Source organism: Chiroxiphia lanceolata, chromosome 7 (assembly GCF_009829145.1).
Source record: "Chiroxiphia lanceolata isolate bChiLan1 chromosome 7, bChiLan1.pri, whole genome shotgun sequence".
NCBI classification, from domain to species: Eukaryota; Metazoa; Chordata; class Aves; order Passeriformes; family Pipridae; genus Chiroxiphia; species Chiroxiphia lanceolata.
Window position 1 is genome coordinate 10,388,595 of NC_045643.1, and position 13,538 is coordinate 10,402,132.

The 13,538-nt window shown below is 35.3% G+C and overlaps 2 protein-coding genes across 4 annotated transcripts in view; both read right to left on the reverse strand.

The window, feature by feature from the left end:
- Positions 1-128: 128 nt before the first annotated feature.
- Positions 129-11,021, reverse strand: C7H2orf66 (chromosome 7 C2orf66 homolog). The gene is made up of 5 exons (XM_032693992.1): positions 10,749-11,021; positions 3,517-4,995; positions 2,857-2,995; positions 1,731-1,931; positions 129-424 (listed from the first exon to the last, which is right to left on the reverse strand). Exons 3-4 carry the CDS (start codon positions 2,977-2,979, stop codon positions 1,749-1,751), a joined length of 306 nt encoding a protein of 101 aa, XP_032549883.1. The 5' UTR covers positions 2,980-2,995; positions 3,517-4,995; positions 10,749-11,021; the 3' UTR covers positions 129-424; positions 1,731-1,748.
- A 126-nt stretch (positions 11,022-11,147) lies between these two features.
- The window catches only part of PGAP1 (post-GPI attachment to proteins inositol deacylase 1), a 29,872-nt gene continuing 27,481 nt past the window's right edge, over positions 11,148-13,538 (reverse strand). For all 3 annotated transcript variants that reach the window (XM_032693988.1, XM_032693989.1, XM_032693991.1), the window contains 2 exons: positions 13,223-13,327; positions 11,148-12,377 (listed from right to left, as the gene is read on the reverse strand). In XM_032693988.1, the coding sequence (XP_032549879.1) occupies positions 12,239-12,377; positions 13,223-13,327 (244 nt within the window). In that variant the 3' untranslated portion in view covers positions 11,148-12,238. The remainder of the gene's footprint in view (positions 12,378-13,222; positions 13,328-13,538) is intronic.

The window sequence follows — 13,538 nt, forward strand, 5'->3', positions numbered from 1 at the left end:
TGGGGGTGAGGCACAAGCAGCCACTGGCCAGTGTTCACTTCAGCCACCCGAGAAATGAAAGGGCTTTCAGCAAAAGCGTATCTGAAAAATTGCCTCAGAACACCTTAGGACATATCTAGTTCTAATAGATTGAAAGCTAACATTTATTTCTCAGTTTTGCACAAAGACACTTAGCAGTAATCGCAAGCACTCTGTTGCACTCCTCGTTTATTCACACTCAAACACAATTCTGCTCAGCCGACTGTTGCAGCCAAACAGCCCACATTTGTCAAGAGACAGAATATATGCTAATTACAGCATGACATCACATTCCATAGGTAGGAACTGTGACAGTGAAGAACATTTTAAATTGTCAGGTAACAATTAAAAAGTCAAAGCAGTAAAATTGCTGTGAAGGTTATCACTTCGCGTGAAGTTCTACAGCCTGTAAAAGACAAAAAAAAAAAAAAAAAGACACAAATACAGAAATATCTATATGCAACCAAGGTCTGATCCAAACCAAGACCTGGTAACACTGGCTGAAACAGCCCAACTGAGCACAGCAGACCTCAAATTTCAGAAAACAGCTCAGAACACTGAAAAGAACTGCCGTGACCATCCTGAATTATGCAGGACGAATTACTTCCACCAGTCACTTTCTCATTGCTGCTGTGACTTATAGTAGAGCTACAGCATCCTTTCTAAAGTCCCTTTTCATTTATTTTTCATGCACAATATTCAATCTATGGTGCTTTTTTTCCCCCCCCGGCATAAAAGCTCAGCAAAAAGAGAACTTAGTATTAAAATCTGAGTGCAGTCTTCATTCTGATTCATGATAGTAAGAGTAGTGGAGCTTCACTTTTGATTACAAAGAGCAATGTGGTTAAGCAGGCAGAGAGCAGGACAGAGATGGAAATCCTAGGCTGAGTATTGATGACAAATTAAGCTCTTTAAGATACTGAGTAAATCACCAAAGTGCTTAGATTCAAATCTTACTGAAATTCTCAGCTATTTGTAAAACAGAAGAAAACAATTATTTACCCCTTTCCTCAGAATTGCCAATATTCACTTTCAGAAGGAGACACAAAAAAGGATTTATTTGTTACAGAGTATGGTTATTCATACATAAAATAGCTGAGAAGTACCTCCTATAAATTGAGGTTGGATTTATTAATAATACAAGTTTAACCCACTTCAATTTTGTTTTACATTTAAGGAGAGATGTGGATAAGGTGCAATCCTTCTATCAACCTTCAATTTTAGTCGCAGAAATAAGGAAAACAGCAGCAATGGACAAAGATGTAGAAGATAATGTATGCTTGGGTAGTACAATATCTTTTGTCTAAATTAATTTTCTTAATACACATATAGCATAAGAAACCATTAGTCTCAACTTATAATTTTACCGGTATCAATTACTTCAATAAAATCTGCATTCCCTATTACCTGTACAATTTCAGAATGCTTCTCCACATGAAAGAGGGGAGAAAAAAAAGAGAAAATAAAAAAGCACAGTCTATACAGGTCTGCACAAGAATCATGTGTTATTTTATTTAAGTAGTAAATACCTCATAAATCTCTAACTCAAGAAGTTAAAAGCCATTTCAGTCAAGAGTTAAGGTACTACATTTTTAGTTCCTTCTAAAAAAGTAGCTGTTTTTACACTTCAGTCAGATGCAAGAATCACTTGCATCCAAATCTTTCTCTTGGTTACCCGTAACAACATCAGAGGACGAGGCCTCCTCTTTTACCTTGGTCAGCAGCATCTTTCAGCCTTTGAAATGATTTGGAAAAGAATTTTTCCTTTCTTCGTAATCTGCAAATGCAGAAGCAATTGGATCTGCGTAGAACATGAGAGGCTTTGGTCCTTCATTGTTCACAGTGACAGCAGCTGGGAACTTCCTGAGATCAAGCCCCCTGCCCGAAAAATAAGCCTGGAGCGTTCTGAAAAACTGAGCATATGGCATATGTGAAAATAAGTAGAGCATCACCAGTGGAGAGTAATCATTTCTACTGACACAAATTAGATGTAATATTTGTTCCTCTGTGGAATGAAACCCTCTACATTTTGATCATAAATTGATACAGTATAGGCAACATAATTCAGACATGCCCACTCCATCCGTGGCTTGTATGTGAAGTCAAAAGACCACAAACTATTCACTGCTCTTTTATGCTCCCACTGAATCACTGGGGATTGAAACTGTATCCTGTCATAAAACAGGCACAGCCAAATCCTTGCTGAGAGGAAACAGGACAGTTCTGTTAAACATTTCTCTAGGAGTCAGCAACAGTAGGCAACTGATTTGAACTGTACCCTTATAAACAGTTAAAAGTAGAAACTGATGCTTCTTAAAACAGTGAGGAAGAACTATGGGAAACAGGGGTTTTTTCCTTCACAAATTCTTTTTAAGATTGTGCCAATGTTCTCATAATGGTATTTTCTTAGCTATAATTCACTTTCAGATCTTTAGTCACTGTTCATGACATGTTGGATGTGAATGGATTTGCACTTCCATTTAATGAAACAACATGCAATCAGAGTACATATCTGAAAGAAACACAGTAATCATTCCTCTTCTGTTTCATGAAACAAGTAGTTGTATAATCAAAATACATTTTTAAAAACTAAAACTGCTGGAAGGAGATATAAGGAAGCTTTATGCACTACTGCACACTGAGAACGTCTCGTCAGTTAAGGGTACACCTTGACTGAAAAAGGGTTATTGACTATACAAAGTGCACAGTTGCTAACATTTCATCTAATGGACTCCTATTATCTTTAAATTTAGAAGATAAAAAGTCTCTTGATGGAAAACAAAAAAAAAATAAAAATCACATAATACTTTATCTCTCTTTCTTGAAGCATTTCCTTACCAGGTCTCTGTTTCTCGGGTTATCTAGAGGTTTCCATTTTTCTTCTGGTTGGAAAGGAGCACCCTTTGCCAATCCTCTCACAGCCAACACTATGTATACACCCAGGAGCACCACTTTCCACATGCTGGAGATGAGCAGTCTGTAAGAACAAACATAAATGCTCCTTAAGTCCTACAGAGCTGTCACTAGTAACACATAAATCAACCATGCTAATCCAAGGAAAATCTGCCTACTGCAGATTACATCCATGTAAAAAAGTTACCAGCTTTTCTTTTTTGTTTTTCTAGTACTAAGGGACTAGGAAGAACAAATTATTCTCAGGAAGTGTTTCCCATACCAAAGCTACTTTTAGACACTGAGGGACTAGTAGAACATTTAACAGAAAATACTCCATTTGTAAATTTGCATTTGTTATTAGAGCCATTTTCAGTGGCTGATTAGCTACAGCATCAGAACTCTGTGTGCTCCAAGAAGAATGCAAAAATATGGCTCGAGATCCAGATAGCTCAGTTTTTAAAATCGCATTAAATGAAGTTGTACTACATAATAAGTGCAATAGCAACACAGCCTGGGGTACAATATCCTAGGGACACAGTTCACAACTTGACCCAAGGGGAGAAAAAAAATTCACCCTTTCACATTCTTTAAAATAAAGCTTACCAGTGAATTTGGCTCTGGCTTGCCCCTTCTTGGTTAGTCTGCCCGTAATCTGTGAACAAACTGATCTCTGCTCTTATATTTCTAGTGGACTGTAGGTGGGTGTCAATGACGTTAGCAGGAGTTCAAAAATACAGTAATGATTCCATTTCCATCCATGACATAAAGACCCTTGAGAATTTCATCCTTGATACTCTTCAGACATGTTGCTATCGAACAAATTCCTCCTAAGCTGTATTGCAGAAAATTGGTGGTAAGAACATAGTAAGTTTAAAACAATTCCAGCAGAGATAGCAGAGCTGTATCAAAATATTATTTTTAATTAAAGGTAATTAGCCATATCTCTAGAATGGTGACTAATGGTTCTCAAGCAAATGAGATATGGATCATTTTCTTGATGCTGGAAAAAAAGAGAGAGAAAAGTAAGGTCTGTTTCAATATCCAAAATTATAACTTTTTAATGGAAGCATTCGCTTCCTACTCTGATTTTATCAGCAGTTAATATCCTCCTCTCAGACTAGAAACTAAGACAAGGAGGACTATGCTAATTTACCCTGGTCTTATTTCATAGAATTCTTCATATCCAAGCTGCTCATATTTTTTGTTTATAATTTCACTACACTGTTTCCTCCACTATATAGATGATACTTCATTAGGTATCACATAAAATATATCTCTAAATAGACATGTTAAAACTAAAGATTTTTGATCATTATCTTAATCCAGATTATAGATGTTTATTTCTGACTAGAAGCTTTACATTTTTGTTTTAAATTTTAAAAGCAAAACAAAACCCTACCATCACCCTTCCAGAAGACAAAGTTTTGGACATCCAAACATCATTAGCAAAACAGTAAACAAAATGCTAGCAGTATTATTTTCAAGTCTGCAGCAGCATATAAAAATTCAAGAGAATTTATCCAGCTTGTGTATTATTCTGCAGATATGGATTAAAAAAAAAAAAATCATGCCCTCAAAAAGACAATCCATCAAAATTCCATCCATTACTTTTTATAACAGCCAACTTCCAGACAGTGGACTCATCAAGAACACAGCAGTAGCAACTGAATAACTTCTAAATAGGCAGGACCCAATGTAAGGGAACTTCCTTTATTGATTTTCTAGGTAGATACTGATTTCAGCCAGAAGTAGAAATATGCTCCTCTAGAGAAAATGACAGAAAGTGGAAAAGGTATGGTTTACAGTTTGGGATTAGATTTTATTTCCTTATTCAGCTTTGGGAAGAGGGTAGGGGAAAACAACAGAACAGCCCCTTTTTTCCCCTCAATTAATTTATTCCTTTGATTTCTTTATAAAGAACAAATTGGGGAATACACAGTATATCCAGTTAGTAATACATACCAAAGTCATCTGTGAATTTGAAACAAGCTTTATTACTGCAGGAATTCAGGCAGTCTGGGTGACTGATGAAGTATGCAGATATGCAAGAGATGCAGTTGGCATATATTTTCTGTGAGCTGTCTTTAAAAAAACCAAAAAAATCCTTACATACTTGTATTGTTGCTTCCTCAGCTAAAAAATCTGAGAAACTATTGGAGTTAAAAGTCTGTTTAGACTTATGGTTCATTTTAATGCGCAGGGTTTGGGTTTTTTTTTAAATTTCAGTTCTTTCCTTCAGAGAAAGTCAAAAATAAGCAGAACACATTCATATTAAAATACTATTAGTATACTTACACTGATTGAACAAAATTGCATCCTCCTTTGAGAACAGTAGCTAAGTTTAACAAATGCTTTCAAAGCCAGATGTCAGTGTGCTGCCTTTTAAATGCACCCCAATTTAAGCATTAAGTTTTCTTTACACATATCTTCAGTAAATCAAATCTCTTCAGAGTGTCTATACTAATTATATTACCCTTATGGCACAGTAAGTAATATTCATGTATGTTTGAATTAAATTGTCCTGAAGCTGAAAATGCTCATAGCATTGCTGGTTCAGTTTTGTGAAATTTACCTCAAAAAGGTAGAAATTTAAAATGCATTAGTTCAGGTGAGAAGTTTTACATATATGATGCTCTATGCAAACAGTATTATTCACCAAACATTTTGAATTTTATTGCATTTCCCATTCATGACAGCAAGCCTAAGATATTCAAGTTAAGATACTGAGACAGGCTTCATCCAGTATGATCTTTATTGTATTCTACTTGACAGGTGAAAAAAGCATCTCTTAAAGCACTGCTCCAACCACAAGGCCTTTGTTTGCTATTTTTATTTTCTGCTTAGAATTCCAAGTATCACAAGTTAGAAGGAAAAGCACCAGACTGCTCCACATGAGTACCTGAGCAAAGACTAAGGCAAACGTTCATCACAACACTCGTCAGCGTGTTTGTACAACAGAAGTACAGGTCACACAACACTCTACAGACTATGACTGGTACCTGGCACTTTTTTGTGAATTGCAGCTATTTGTACTAATGCAACCACGTTAGGACACCATCTGAAAATATACAATAGTGTTCACTTAGCAGGGGATGTGCTATACAATGTGCTCTAAGTCATGCACACTAAGGTAAAAAAAAGACAAATAAAAAAAATTTGAAGTATACATTGCATACTGGGAAAACATCAAACAAAACATGAATATCCCAGAGTAGTTCCCAATCAAGTTGCCCTCAACTACAACAAAAGAGTAGCAGTATCTAAAAGCACAGTTTCTTAAAGACTATGAGATTTCAGTTTTCTGCAATTTCAACATTAGCTGAAAATACCTCTATCCAAGGTTTTCTGAGCATCTCACAAGACAAGGGCTTTGCCAAAGCTTATGATGCATGGCACGACCTGTAACAACTTGGTTATAAACATTTTAATAAGCACAATAATTTACTATAGCATCATTCAAACATTTACAGATAAGACCCTGTCAACATCTCTAGAAACCTGTAATTATTAAGAGTTAGTTCCATGTACAACACAACACCAGGTTTACAGTAGCTATGTAAGAACTGAAAACAGTGGAAGACTTAAAAACATGTAAGACAGGTTGCTTCTGATAGATTTTTCCAAAAATTATGTATGTGATCTTCCAAGTTTTAAGTCCTCTTAAACCCAAACAAGCAACTCCCCTCTAATTACCCAACCCAGATATTTTTGCCAACATCCTTCTGTCTCTGTGCCTGGAAAAACAATTAAAAGGTAGATGGGGAATCAAGTTACAGAGTTTTTCTCGAGTTATCATCACATATAAAGGCCACAAAGGTAGTTGTCCCCTCTCAATAAATTTTAATACTAGAACATTCCTGTAGCTAGGAAATGACCAATGAGTAGGATTACTGAAACATCATCACAAAAGAAAAACTTAGGTGACCAGAATGAGTTTTAAGAGTCCTAAACGAACACACAGAAGGAAGTAGCAGGGAAGACACAAAAATTGCATGTTATCTGGTGTGCCACAGCATCAGCAGCATTGTGGCACCCACAGTCAAGGTAGTTGTCAATAAAGGAAGGTTAATAACTTTGATTTGTATTGCTTCAAACAACTAGTGTGATCTGCTGACATGCAGTCATTGTGTGTGCATATCTAAATACCCACAGTACAACAGTAAGCTTTGAGATGGCATCGTTTTTCAAGATCCCATGTTACATGGTACGAACACAGGAAGGTGAAGAAGTCACAATCTGTGGGTGTTTGTTCAAAACATACAAAGAATCCTCTAGAGACATATGAGGAAAGACAGCAGTGGCTTTTCCTTATCTCTTCATATCAAAAAAATATATGTAAGAAATCTTCTACTGTATTAAAACAACATTTTAAGATCTTGACTATTTCTGGTTTTCTTTAATGAATTAGGAAGAACAATGTATACATTTTTTCCCAAAAAAAGGGGAATTTATATATGAATTTTCAGGGACTTACATGTGAATATTTTTCCTAAAAAGTGACTTTATTATCCAAAACTTCTGGAGTCTTAACACAAACAATTAATCTCACCCCTTTCTAGTTTTCTTCTCACACCAGCACAGATTTTTAATATTCAGTGGCTTAATACAGTATTTTGCTTAAACTACAATTAGAGGTTTTGTTTTTTTTTATTTTGAAGAAAATAAAGAACAAAATGTTTCCAAAAAATTTGACACACAGACTTCAAAGTTGAGACAAATATTTGAGACTACTTTTCCTTATTTTTCTTTTCTACATAACAAAAAGATTTGAGAAATTAAGGTTAGTTAAAGCTTTCTAACTTTGGTTGGTGTGATTCCAAACCAAAAATATATAGTACTTGTCATAAATCTTCACTTCTCTAAGTGTAAAAGGGGGTCAAAATAATTTTCCCCAAATCGAGTTTCAGTATGATCCACACGAACATTTTTGGTCAACTTCAAAAATTGAATATAAGGCTACAGAAGTCCACAGGCAACAGTTAAGAGTGTATTCATTTACTGGTTTAAGGCACAGTATTTTTTTTCTATATTTTTATCTCTAGAAAGCTACAAGTTTAAAGTCACAGTGAGGAATTTCACATATCAGTTTTGGTCTGGCACTCTAATTATATGTGTCCTGTCTACTACCTGTAGACTTCTGTAAAATATTTCAGTTGTCAGGTGCTGCAGTCTCAAATACTGTTCACACTCAAAGTGATGTATGTGGAAAATACTGAAGCCTGAATTGATGCCAAAATAGTGCCTTTTGTAAAACTAAACACCAACACGCTTGCACATTTGATGCTTAATATATATACTCTGAAATTATTTAAGTTGAAGGGAAAAAAGAGTTTTGGCCAGTATTTCAACAAACAGGCAAAGCTTCACTAGAACAACAACCTACAGGACAGCTGCTGTGTCTTCACCAGGCCAGCCATGGTGCCTCATGTTCTGTGAACACTGTGGTTTGTACTACAGGGGAAGGACACTGCAAACCAAAGATAACGGCATATGGAAGGAGAAACTGGAATGTTTTTATTTAAGCTTGAGGATAGATGAGCTGATTAAAAGCATTGAACACCTTCTTCCATAAATAACAATATAAATCAGAAAGTATAATCTTTGCAAAAGGTTTTCAAATAAATTTTTTAAGATTTTACGGATTCTAATATTCTAGCCTGAAGTTCTGGTTCTAAAAAAAAAGGCAGAAAAACTGTTTTATTTTAACATAAAAAAGGAATTAGTTTTGAATTGTCGTTCATTGGCACACATTTCCTAGAGGGTATAGAACAGCAGCAGGGAGCTTTGGTGACAAAGTAGGTCTCCCCTAAAGGAACAGTGAGGAAAATTTTATATTTCACAGTACCAAGCTAAGTGCTTATAAAAGCTAGCTTGATTAGCTCCCAGAAAAAAAGAGATGCAAAATGTCAAAGCTGTAAATTAAGTGAGAAACATTCACCATTAAATGAAAAATAAGCATTAAGAATTTAGTCTGGTTTACAACAACAATTTTCTAGTAGCTGAGTGACTTAAAACAGCAGTACAATTCTGTACAGACACCACAACAGCTTCCGAAAACATTTTCATATCTCAGAGTATTGAAGGTCAGCAAATTTTTCTCAGTGCGAATAAAGTCTAAACATACTTGTCACTGTATTGAAATAAACTTGATTTGAATGAAAGTTTCTCAAATGTTAACATTTATTGACAGGCACATAATTGACTTTATTCTGTCCTGTCAAAGCTTAGAAGCAGATGTATCAGATTTCAGAAAAAAGTCAAGTAACAAGGTCATCACCTTGTAACTTGCAAACACATGGAAAATTAGCTGTCATATCAAATACCAAGTTAATTTGTGTCTTGATCTTCTCCCACACAGTCTACACAGTCTAAAATTTGAAGAATAAACTGGAATTTTAATTTAGCTAAAGGTAGTAAGAGGTATTATAATGTATTTGCCAAAAGCTGTTTATAAATGCATCCTACTCATAATAAAGGATATTTCAGTAATACTTACACCTCCTCATATATGCAATTAAAAGTATTTATATTGGATTAGTCTACATTTCTGCTAAAATGGTAATTGTGATCAGTGGCAGAACTACAGATTTGCCTAACAGAAGCTCCTTGTCCAAAAGTAACAATCAATCATTGTATTTACCTGAAAAATAATTTTAGACTGCCATAAAATCTAGTCCCTTCCAGAACAGCAAGCAGGATAATTCATCCTCTTAGAACAGGATAGGTTTTTCTCTGGACTTGTTCTAATCCTATTACCATCCACTGATTATATAAAAGATCTAATTGGGATTAGACTCCTAATCTGCCAAACAGATGAAGGTGTCCAGTCCATGATCACTGCAAAATCCAGATGCACATCTCTGACAACAATTTTAATCTATCAAATGGCACACAATGCATATGAATCCAACGTAGGAGTAAGATTTCCCCTCCTTTCCCCACCAAAAGTAAACTATCTCTAAGAAAAGGTAGTGTTGAGGGAGATGTGATAAACTCTTGCCCTCTGGGATCTCAGACTCAGTATAATATCTATTCCTACCTCCAACCTGAAAATCAAGCAGGAATATATACAAGATTCTGGAACTTTACTTTATGAAGAGTGCTAATAACTATCAATAGAATTCCAGCTTAAAAAAAAAAAAAGTTAAATTAAAAAAAATTGGTGTTATTCTATGCTGTTTTAATTCAGCAGGTTTCACACTGTGGTGTATTTTGGAAGCTATCAAAGCTACTACATGCAGAGACTTTGCTCTCCTCATTCTGATTATTACTTTTCACCAACAGTTCCAGCAAATGGCTTAATGCATAAAGAGACCATTAAGATTGCAATATAAAATCAGAAGTAAAATACAGTAGTAAGTCAAAAGGACCATGAAGGTCAAGGAAAATTATCTTCCACAGAAATCAGGTCCTGCACATTTCACAGACAGCCCTAATGCAGTTCTGCCACCATCTTTCATTCACAGCCATTTGCAAGTAGAAAAACTACTCTATTCTTCTATGATTGAACAGCAATTTCTAGTTAAACCAAGAGTTGGATTTAACTACAAGTATATTTAGTCACACAAATTCTTATATACATATACTGTAGCATACATTTGATTAGAAAATATCAAGATATTATCAATTCAAATAACTTTTCTGATTTACAACACTATGTATAATCTAACCTTTTTTTAAAAAGGTCAAGACTAGAATACCAGCACACAGATTACTGATAACAGTGACAGTGGTTTGGCTGACTACAACAGCCTTACTCAGTTACAGCAGTTTTAATGACTTACTAATAACTTGAACTGCTGATTTGGATATAAGCAAACAAAACACATCCTTACTTCACATTTGTCCTTCATTCTGGAAAGTCCCTGGGTGAGTTGAGTCATTCCAGCCAGCTCAGATGAATGGACCCTAAAAACACGTTAGAACTAACTGAGGCACTTCAGGCAAGATTAATGAGATACAATTAAATTAAAGGGTCAGGCTGGCTGTACTACTGTATCAAGAATATACTTGATTGACTGTGAGCAGTAGACTTCCTCTCTTTATTCCTGTAAGATGATTGAGCTGGTCTGGTATTTCCATATGAAGGTAACAGGTATCTCAGACCCAGCAGAGACAGTTAACACAGAAGCAAGGAGTAGGCTCATCTCTACACAGAATCAATACATCATTTAAACCTAATGGCTACTGAGATTTCTTCTGTTGGCAAAACACATGCCCAGGGGACAGAATTCCTTACACATAGCTATTTTAGGCTTTATTATAAATGGCAGTCACTGTAGCATCTAGGCACTAAGATAATAGTTTATACAGAGCTAATAATTATGGTCAGTATTTCCCACTATTACTAAGAGTTTGTCCACATGCAGAAGTTAGCACTGTATGGCAGGGCAGGAGTTTACAATATTGTAACTATTCCATATTCATTTCATGTGTGGGCATTATTAGGAGATGGTTGATTCTCTGTTTACAATAGCAAAAAAGCCTACCTTGCCTACTTGGAAACAGTGCAGTACAGCAACTGCACCCTTAACTCACACCACACCTCAAGGTTTGCTAGCTTCTACATATGGACAAAGTCCAAGGATTAATTTCAAAGTGCCAGAGAAAACTGAATGTTTTAAAACAACATCACAGCAAATTGTTTATGAATCTGCTGGTATCCTTCCTGAATAGAAAGCTACGTAGAATACTGTTGTTTTCTCACTCTCACAAAAAGTAAAAAGTGTAAGACTTTTAATAATCTCACAAATGTTCAAATCACACTGATTGAACAAATGATTTGATAGAAATAACAGTTCTATATAAGCAGTACATTCTAGTTTGTCTAGACATAACTGTGGCAGCTTTTAAACGTACATAAAATAATTAAAAGTATACTTGGCTGTGTAGTTTTTGTGATAGTCACAGTGTGCTTGAAATGTATTGAGTTTTAACCAGCATACTTTAGACCTGCAAGAGATGCAAGTTCAGAGCATACACACTGTATGGCACAGTGAGTAAAAAAAGTCTGTTTCAACAAAGCAATATAGTGAAATATCAGTGTCTACAAGGCAGAATATTGAGATGTTGAACTGGTATGATTTATGTGCTTACACACAGTTAAATCACTTGATTTTAAGAGTCAGGACACAAAGATGTGAAAAGCTTTCTATGCAACATGAACAGAACCATGAACTTTTCATAAAGGATTCACAGTTCTGTTCTCTTTCCCACATAACGTAAACAACTGATGACATTAATTTGGGCGTTTCTTTGCTGAAATTTGCCCCATCTCCAGTGTCGAGTTTCTTGAGTGCACTGTCCTTCCTATGTAGAAGGAACATTACACAACACAGCACAGCACATGTAGGAGAAGAGAAAAGGTTACAAAGTGGGGCACTCGGTATAAATGCATTCGTCCGAAGGCCAGCATCGCAACAGACAAAGGGAGCGGAACTTTGGCTGCAATCTTCAAGAGTTTACTGTAAGAGTACAAAGACAAAAATTACCACTTTTGTAGCCCATCCACACAGAAGGTACACAAATACCATATTTCACTTTCCTTTGCAAAACAATTTATGTTGCAAGGCTTTTTTAATTTTTAAAACTGAACAACTAGGTCTAATGGGCAATAACAACTGATGCATAAGCAAGAGCAATTACTCAAAAGGGGTAGTAAAATGTCATTAAAATATTCCTATATTAATTTAGAAATAAGTTCTCTAACGAAGGAAGATTTAATGGTTTAGATCACTTGAGGTAACAGGTACTGATCAAGAGGTTAAATGACATTCGTTATTATTCACTGTCATTCCTGAGGCATTCACTAATTTCATATCTGGACAAGAAATGCTCTATCACTCAGCAAAACCAAGTGCCCAAAACTTCTCAAGCCAGTATAAAACACACTACATTTCCACAAGTGTTCCCATATGGGGAGTTACAAAAACATTACTATAATGCTTTAGAATTCACTTTTCTTTGTAACTTTCTGACAATAATTGCTACATGTATTAGTATTCTGTAACATTTGAAAGGATTCAATGAATCATGAATTAAAAAGTCACAGTAAGAAGAAGTTATGCAATCAACTGCTTAGACAGTACATGACTAATTTATTTCTATGTGGCAAATACAAAGGATTTTCTCCACTTAGCTGAACTAGAGGTAATTTGCATATATTTTACCTGGTCTTGGATTTACCACGAGTTCCTGAATCTCTACATGGGCTGAACAATTACAGGTCTGTACAGCATAAATTTTTTACCACACAAATGGTAAGTAACAAAGAAGCAGGAAAACAAAACTAAAGATTAGGCTGTAGTACCTTGATTTCACTTCAGAAGTACTTGAATTCATTAGAATTTCTAAAATGCATATGATGATAATAGCTGTAGATCTACATGGATCAGGCTCAAGTCTAACACTGTACCTGCAAAGAAACGGTTTAAAAAGCTTGTTACTTCCAAATTAGGTTACCAAATAATATCTACATTGGGAACAAGCATGTGCTGATAACAAATATACATGAAATCCATATAGCATCAGAGCCTGATTTTAAATCATTTCTGAATCACTACTTTCTTCTATATATCACTGATTCCTTTAACACCTACTTACACCACAGCACAAACCAGATTGCA